This window comes from Oncorhynchus masou, chromosome 7 (assembly GCF_036934945.1).
Source record: "Oncorhynchus masou masou isolate Uvic2021 chromosome 7, UVic_Omas_1.1, whole genome shotgun sequence".
NCBI lineage: Eukaryota > Metazoa > Chordata > Actinopteri > Salmoniformes > Salmonidae > Oncorhynchus > Oncorhynchus masou.
The window spans coordinates 7,790,607-7,798,032 of record NC_088218.1 but is presented as its reverse complement, the minus strand read 5'-3'; the positions used below and the strand labels follow the sequence as shown (position 1 = coordinate 7,798,032).

The 7,426-nt window shown below is 48.1% G+C and overlaps 1 protein-coding gene across 1 annotated transcript; it reads right to left on the bottom strand.

The window, feature by feature from the left end:
• Positions 1 to 853: 853 nt before the first annotated feature.
• Positions 854 to 7,420, bottom strand: LOC135542935 (FERM, ARHGEF and pleckstrin domain-containing protein 1-like). Its single transcript, XM_064970066.1, has 4 exons — positions 7,338 to 7,420; positions 7,029 to 7,111; positions 6,556 to 6,668; positions 854 to 1,029 (listed from the first exon to the last, which is right to left on the bottom strand). Exons 1-4 carry the CDS (start codon positions 7,392 to 7,394, stop codon positions 854 to 856), a joined length of 429 nt encoding a protein of 142 aa, XP_064826138.1. The 5' UTR covers positions 7,395 to 7,420.
• Positions 7,421 to 7,426: the final 6 nt, after the last annotated feature.

Below are 7,426 nucleotides of genomic sequence, written 5' to 3'. Positions count from 1 at the left end.
AGGTTATATCAGGTTAAGACAGAAACCTCTCTGTATCAGGTTATATCCCACCTCTCTGTACCAGGTTATATCAGGTTATATCCCACCTCTCTGTACCAGGTTATATCAGGTTATATCAGGTTATATCCCACCTCTCTGTATCAGGTTATATCAGGTTATAACACACCTCTCTGTACCAGGTTATATCCAGTACTGAGGGTCAGGTAGGTAGAGAAGACAGAGAGGTTAGACAGAAACAGAGAGGTTCGACGGTACTGTGGGTCAGGTAGGTACAGAAGACAGAAAGGTTAGACGGTACTGTGTAGGTCAGGTTAGACAGGACAGAGAAGACGGTACTGAGAGGTTAGACAGAAACAGAGGTTAGACAGAGACAGAAAGGTTAGACGGTACTGTAGGTCAGGTAGGTAGAGAAGACAGAGAGGTTAGACAGAAACAGAGGTTAGACAGAAACAGAGAGGTTAGATGGTACTGTAGGTACAGAAGACAGAGAGGTTAGACAGAAACAGAGAGGTTAGATGGTACTGAGGGTCATGTAGGTAGAGAAGACAGAAGACAGAGGTTAGACAGAAACAGAGAGGTTAGATGGTACTGAGGGTCAGGTAGGTAGAGAAGACAGAGAGGTTAGACAGAAACAGAGAGGTTAGACGGTACTGTAGGTCAGGTAGGTAGAGAAGACAGAAGACAGAGGTTAGACAGAAACAGAGAGGTTAGATGGTACTGAGGGTCAGGTAGGTAGAGAAGACAGAAGACAGAGGTTAGACAGAAACAGAGAGGTTAGATGGTACTGTGGGTCAGGTAGGTAGAGAAGACAGAGAGGTTAGACAGAGACAGAGAGGTTAGACGGTACTGTGGGTCAGGTAGGTACCTCCACAGCCACACTAAAGTCCACCATGGACACAGAGGTGTTGCGGTGCCAGCAGACATGAACCGTCGTGTTTCCTCTCTGTGCTGACTGACGCTCCAATGAGCTACGAGACCCACTCAGCTCCTCCTCTGACTCAGCCTCCACACTGCCCTCTTCTGGAGACTCTGAGAACAGCAGCAAGAGGAATTGATGAAGAGTTGACGAACAGAAACAGAGGACAAGTTTCCCCCAGGTCCGATAAGTTGAAGGTTGTTTCTCGGAGCACAAAACATCCTTGTCACAAAACCTAAATAAGAGAAGTGATCATGTGAATTGATGGACTCAAAGTCCATTTTGCAGGCCACATTTCTATACAGTTTGGTCGTGTTGCAGGCCACATTTCTATACAGTTTGGTCGTGTTGCAGGCCACATTTCTATACAGTTTGGTCGTGTTGCAGGCCACATTTCTATACAGTTTGGTCGTGTTGCAGGCCACATTTCTATACAGTTTGGTCGTGTTGTTAGGCCACATTTCTATACAGTTTGGTCGTGTTGCAGGCCACATTTCTATACAGTTTGGTCGTGTTGCAGGCCACATTTCTATACAGTTTGGTCGTGTTGCAGGTCATATTTCTATACAGTTTGGTCGTGTTGCAGGCTACATTTCTATACAGTTTGGTCGTGTTGCAGGTCATATTTCTATACAGTTTGGTCGTGTTGCAGGTCACATTTCTATACAGTTTGGTCGTGTTGCAGGCCACATTTCTATACAGTTTGGTTGTGTTAGTTAGGACTCAGCCTGTACTCTGTGGGAAGGTTAGGTTAGTTAGGACTCAGCCTGTACTCTGTGGGAAGGTTAGGTTAGTTAGGACTCAGCCTGTACTCTGTGGGAAGGTTAGGTTAGTTAGGACTCAGCCTGTACTCTGTGGGAAGGTTAGGTTAGTTAGGACTCAGCCTGTACTCTGTGGGAAGGTTAGTTAGGACTCAGCCTGTACTCTGTGGGAAGGTTAGGTTAGTTAGGACTCTGCCTGTACTCTGTGGGAAGGTTAGGTTAGTTAGGACTCAGCCTGTACTCTGTGGGAAGGTTAGGTTAGTTAGGACTCAGCCTGTACTCTGTGGGAAGGTTAGGTTAGTTAGGACTCAGCCTGTACTCTGTGGGAAGGTTAGGTTAGTTAGGACTCAGCCTGTACTCAGTGGGAAGGTTAGGTTAGTTAGGACTCAGCCTGTACTCTGTGGGAAGGTTAGGTTAGTTAGGACTCAGCCTGTACTCAGTGGGAAGGTTAGTTAGGACTCAGCCTGTACTCTGTGGGAAGGTTAGGTTAGTTAGGACTCAGCCTGTACTCAGTGGGAAGGTTAGGTTAGTTAGGACTCAGCCTGTACTCAGTGGGAAGGTTAGGTTAGTTAGGACTCAGCCTGTACTCAGTGGGAAGGTTAGGTTAGTTAGGACTCAGCCTGTACTCAGTGGGAAGGTTAGGTTAGTTAGGACTCAGCCTGTACTCTGTGGGAAGGTTAGGTTAGTTAGGACCCAGCCTGTACTCAGTGGGAAGGTTAGGTTAGTTAGGACTCAGCCTGTACTCTGTGGGAAGGTTAGGTTAGTTAGGACTCAGCCTGTACTCTGTGGGAAGGTTAGGTTAGTTAGGACTCAGCCTGTACTCAGTGGGAAGGGAAGGTTAGGACTCAGTTGCAGGAAGGTTAGGTTAGTTAGGGCTCAGCCTGTACTCTGTGGGAAGGTTAGGTTAGTTAGGACTCAGCCTGTACTCAGTGGGAAGGTTAGGTTAGTTAGGACTCAGCCTGTACTCAGTGGGAAGGTTAGGTTAGTTAGGACTCAGCCTGTACTCAGTGGGAAGGTTAGGTTAGTTAGGACTCAGCCTGTACTCAGTGGGAAGGTTAGGTTAGTTAGGACTCAGCCTGTACTCTGCAGGAAGGTTAGGTAGGACTCAGCCTGTACTCTGTGGGAAGGTTAGGTTAGTTAGGACTCAGCCTGTACTCTGTGGGAAGGTTAGGTTAGTTAGGACTCGGCCTGTACTCAGTGGGAAGGTTAGGTTAGTTAGGACTCAGCCTGTACTCAGTGGGAAGGTTAGGTTAGTTAGGACTCAGCCTGTACTCAGTGGGAAGGTTAGGTTAGTTAGGACTCAGCCTGTACTCAGTGGGAAGGTTAGGTTAGTTAGGACTCAGCCTGTACTCTGCAGGAAGGTTAGGTAGGACTCAGCCTGTACTCTGTGGGAAGGTTAGGTTAGTTAGGACTCAGCCTGTACTCTGTGGGAAGGTTAGGTAGGACTCAGCCTGTACTCTGTGGGAAGGTTAGGTTAGTTAGGACTCAGCCTGTACTCAGTGGGAAGGTTAGGTTAGTTAGGACTCAGCCTGTACTCTGTGGGAAGGTTAGGTTAGTTAGGACTCAGCCTGTACTCTGTGGGAAGGTTAGGTTAGTTAGGACTCAGCCTGTACTCTGTGGGAAGGTTAGGTTAGTTAGGACTCAGCCTGTACTCTGTGGAAGGTTAGGTTAGTTAGGACTCAGCCTGTACTCTGTGGGAAGGTTAGGTTAGTTAGGACTCAGCCTGTACTCTGTGGGAAGGTTAGGTTAGTTAGGACTCAGCCTGTACTCTGTGGGAAGGTTAGGTTAGTTAGGACTCGGCCTGTACTCAGTGGGAAGGTTAGGTTAGTTAGGACTCAGCCTGTACTCTGTGGGAAGGTTAGGTTAGTTAGGACTCAGCCTGTACTCAGTGGGAAGGTTAGGTTAGTTAGGACTCAGCCTGTACTCAGTGGGAAGGTTAGGTTAGTTAGGACTCAGCCTGTACTCAGTGGGAAGGTTAGGTTAGTTAGGACTCAGCCTGTACTCTGCAGGAAGGTTAGGTAGGACTCAGCCTGTACTCTGTGGGAAGGTTAGGTTAGTTAGGACTCAGCCTGTACTCTGTGGGAAGGTTAGGTTAGTTAGGACTCGGCCTGTACTCAGTGGGAAGGTTAGGTTAGTTAGGACTCGGCCTGTACTCTGTGGGAAGGTTAGGTTAGTTAGGACTCAGCCTGTACTCTGTGGGAAGGTTAGGTTAGTTAGGACTCAGCCTGTACTCTGTGGGAAGGTTAGGTTAGTTAGGACTCGGCCTGTACTCAGTGGGAAGGTTAGGTTAGTTAGGACTCGGCCTGTCCTCTGTGGGAAGGTTAGGTTAGTTAGGACTCAGCCTGTACTCTGTGGGAAGGTTAGGTTAGTTAGGACTCAGCCTGTACTCAGTGGGAAGGTTAGGTTAGTTAGGACTCAGCCTGTACTCTGTGGGAAGGTTAGGTTAGTTAGGACTCAGCCTGTACTCAGTGGGAAGGTTAGATTAGTTAGGACTCAGCCTGTACTCTGTGGGAAGGTTAGGTTAGTTAGGACTCAGCCTGTACTCTGTGGGAAGGTTGTGTTAGTTAGGACTCAGCCTGTACTCTGTGGGAAGGTTAGGTTAGTTAGGACTCAGCCTGTACTCAGTGGGAAGGTTAGGTTAGTTAGGACTCAGCCTGTACTCTGTGGGAAGGTTAGGTTAGTTAGGACTCAGCCTGTACTCTGTGGAAAGGTTAGTTAGGACTCAGCCTGTACTCAGTGGGAAGGTTAGATTAGTTAGGACTCAGCCTGTACTCAGTGGGAAGGTTAGGTTAGTTAGGACTCAGCCTGTACTCTGTGGGAAGGTTAGGTTAGTTAGGACTCAGCCTGTACTCTGTGGGAAGGTTAGGTTAGTTAGACTCAGCCTGTACTCTGTGGGAAGGTTAGGTTAGTTAGGACTCAGCCTGTACTCTGTGGGAAGGTTAGGTTAGTTAGGACTCAGCCTGTACTCTGTGGGAAGGTTAGGTTAGTTAGGACTCAGCCTGTACTCTGTGGGAAGGTTAGGTTAGTTAGGACTCAGCCTGTACTCTGTGGAAAGGTTAGGTTAGTTAGGACTCAGCCTGTACTCTGTGGGAAGGTTAGGTTAGTTAGGACTCAGCCTGTACTCAGTGGGAAGGTTAGGTTAGTTAGGACTCAGCCTGTACTCTGTGGGAAGGTTAGGTTAGTTAGGACTCAGCCTGTACTTAGTGGGAAGGTTAGGTTAGTTAGGACTCAGCCTGTACTCTGTGGGAAGGTTAGTTAGGACTCAGCCTGTACTCTGTGGGAAGGTTAGATTAGTTAGGACTCAGCCTGTACTCAGTGGGAAGGTTAGGTTAGTTAGGACTCAGCCTGTACTCTGCAGGAAGGTTAGGTTAGTTAGGGCTCAGCCTGTACTCTGTGGGAAGGTTAGGTTAGTTAGGACTCAGCCTGTACTCTGTGGGAAGGTTAGGTTAGTTAGGACTCAGCCTGTACTCTGTGGAAAGGTTAGTTAGGACTCAGCCTGTACTCAGTGGGAAGGTTAGGTTAGTTAGGACTCAGCCTGTACTCAGTGGGAAGGTTAGGTTAGTTAGGACTCAGCCTGTACTCAGTGGGAAGGTTAGTTAGGACTCAGCCTGTACTCTGTGGGAAGGTTAGGTTAGTTAGGACTCAGCCTGTACTCAGTGGGAAGGTTAGGTTAGTTAGGACTCAGCCTGTACTCTGTGGGAAGGTTAGGTTAGTTAGGACTCAGCCTGTACTCAGTGGGAAGGTTAGGTTAGTTAGGACTCAGCCTGTACTCTGTGGGAAGGTTAGGTTAGTTAGGACTCAGCCTGTACTCTGTGGGAAGGTTAGGTTAGTTAGGACTCAGCCTGTACTCAGTGGGAAGGTTAGGTTAGTTAGGACTCTGCCTGTACTCTGTGGGAAGGTTAGTTAGGACTCAGCCTGTACTCAGTGGGAAGGTTAGATTAGTTAGGACTCAGCCTGTACTCTGTGGGAAGGTTAGGTTAGTTAGGACTCTGCCTGTACTCAGTGGGAAGGTTAGTTAGGACTCAGCCTGTACTCTGTGGGAAGGTTAGTTAGGACTCTGCCTGTACTCAGTGGGAAGGTTAGGTTAGTTAGGACTCAGCCTGTACTCAGTGGGAAGGTTAGGTTAGTTAGGACTCAGCCTGTACTCTGTGGGAAGGTTAGGTTAGTTAGGACTCAGCCTGTACTCAGTGGGAAGGTTAGGTTAGTTAGGACTCAGCCTGTACTCTGTGGGAAGGTTAGGTTAGTTAGGACTCAGCCTGTACTCTGTGGGAAGGTTAGGTTAGTTAGGACTCAGCCTGTACTCTGTGGGAAGGTTAGGTTAGTTAGGACTCAGCCTGTACTCTGTGGGAAGGTTAGGTTAGTTAGGGCTCAGCCTGTACTCTGTGGGAAGGTTAGGTTAGTTAGGACTACAGTCTGATCGACTGGTGGACAGTAGATCTGTAGAAGGTCTGTTCCTCTGCTCTATCAGGTCTAGGGGTCAGGGGTCAGGTACTATGACTTACTGCGGTCTGATCGACTGGTGGACAGTAGATCTGTAGAAGGTCTGTTACTCTGTTCTATCAGGTCTAGGGGTCAGGGGTTAGGTACAAGACTTACTGCGGTCTGATCGACTGGTGGACAGTAGATCTGTAGAAGGTCTGTTCCTCTGCTCTATCAGGTCTAGGGGTCAGGGGTCAGGTACAAGACTTACTGCGGTCTGATCGACTGGTGGACAGTAGATCTGTAGAAGGTCTGTTCCTCTGCTCTATCAGATCTAGGGGTCAGGGGTCAGGTACAAGACTTACTGCGGTCTGATCGACTGGTGGACAGTAGATCTGTAGAAGGTCTGTTCCTCTGCTCTATCAGATCTAGGGGTCAGGGGTTAGGTACAAGACTTACTGCGGTCTGATCGACTGGTGGACAGTAGATCAGTAGAAGGTCTGTTACTCTGTTCTACCAGGACTACAGCCATCCTGATGTCCTCCATCCATTTCACCATCTCTGATACACAGCTAGGTACAGAGTACAGGCATGGGTTAGATGCACAGCTCGGACCCCTCTGATGACTGAATGTGGCCCCTGGGGCTAAATGAGTTTAACACCCCTGCTCTAAAACACTCTAAACCACTCTGGAACACTCTAGAACACTCTGAAACGTTCTAAACCACCCTGGAACACTCTAGAACACTCTGAAACGTTCTGAAACGTTCTAAACCACCCTGGAACACTCTAGAACACTCTGAAACGTTCTAAACCACCCTGGAACACTCTAGAACACTCTGAAACATTCTAAAACACCCTGGAACACTGTAAAACACCCTAAACATCAAGAAAACGGAATAACACCCAGAACACATCTAGAACACTTGTACCTTGCTGCCACGACGACAGACTGGCGCTGACCAAACAGAGTGAAAGTATGAGGAACTCCCCACTCATCCTCACTCTCCCTGATCTGAGGACACAGACACAGGTTGGATCAGAGGAGAGTGACCTCTACTAATTTACAGCTGAGTTATGTTATCTGAAGCTAACAGCATGGGGCCAGCTTCCCGGACACACATTAGGTCTCATCCTGGAATAAATGTTTTCTATATATATCTGCCGTTTTAGGACTAAGCTTAATGTGTGTCCAGGAAACTGGCCCATAATGTTATGGTTCAGGTTCTGGAGACTCTTACTGTCATGCCGTAGAGAGGCAGCTGGCCGTGAACTTTGAACTGGTTGTCTGCTGTCATACCTCTGCTGGTGTACACCAGGGAATCACTGA

Bases quoted from the DNA above. Each gene is read 5' to 3' on its own strand.
- LOC135542935 (XM_064970066.1), bottom strand. From the start codon at position 7,394: ATGACAGCAGACAACCAGTTCAAAGTTCACGGCCAGCTGCCTCTCTAC. The intron at 7,112-7,337 runs GTAAGAGTCTCC...CTGTGTCCTCAG, and splicing joins TGCCTCTCTACGGCATGACA to ATCAGGGAGAGTGAGGATGA. The intron at 6,669-7,028 runs GTACAAGTGTTC...CTCTGTACCTAG, and splicing joins TCTGTCGTCGTGGCAGCAAG to CTGTGTATCAGAGATGGTGA.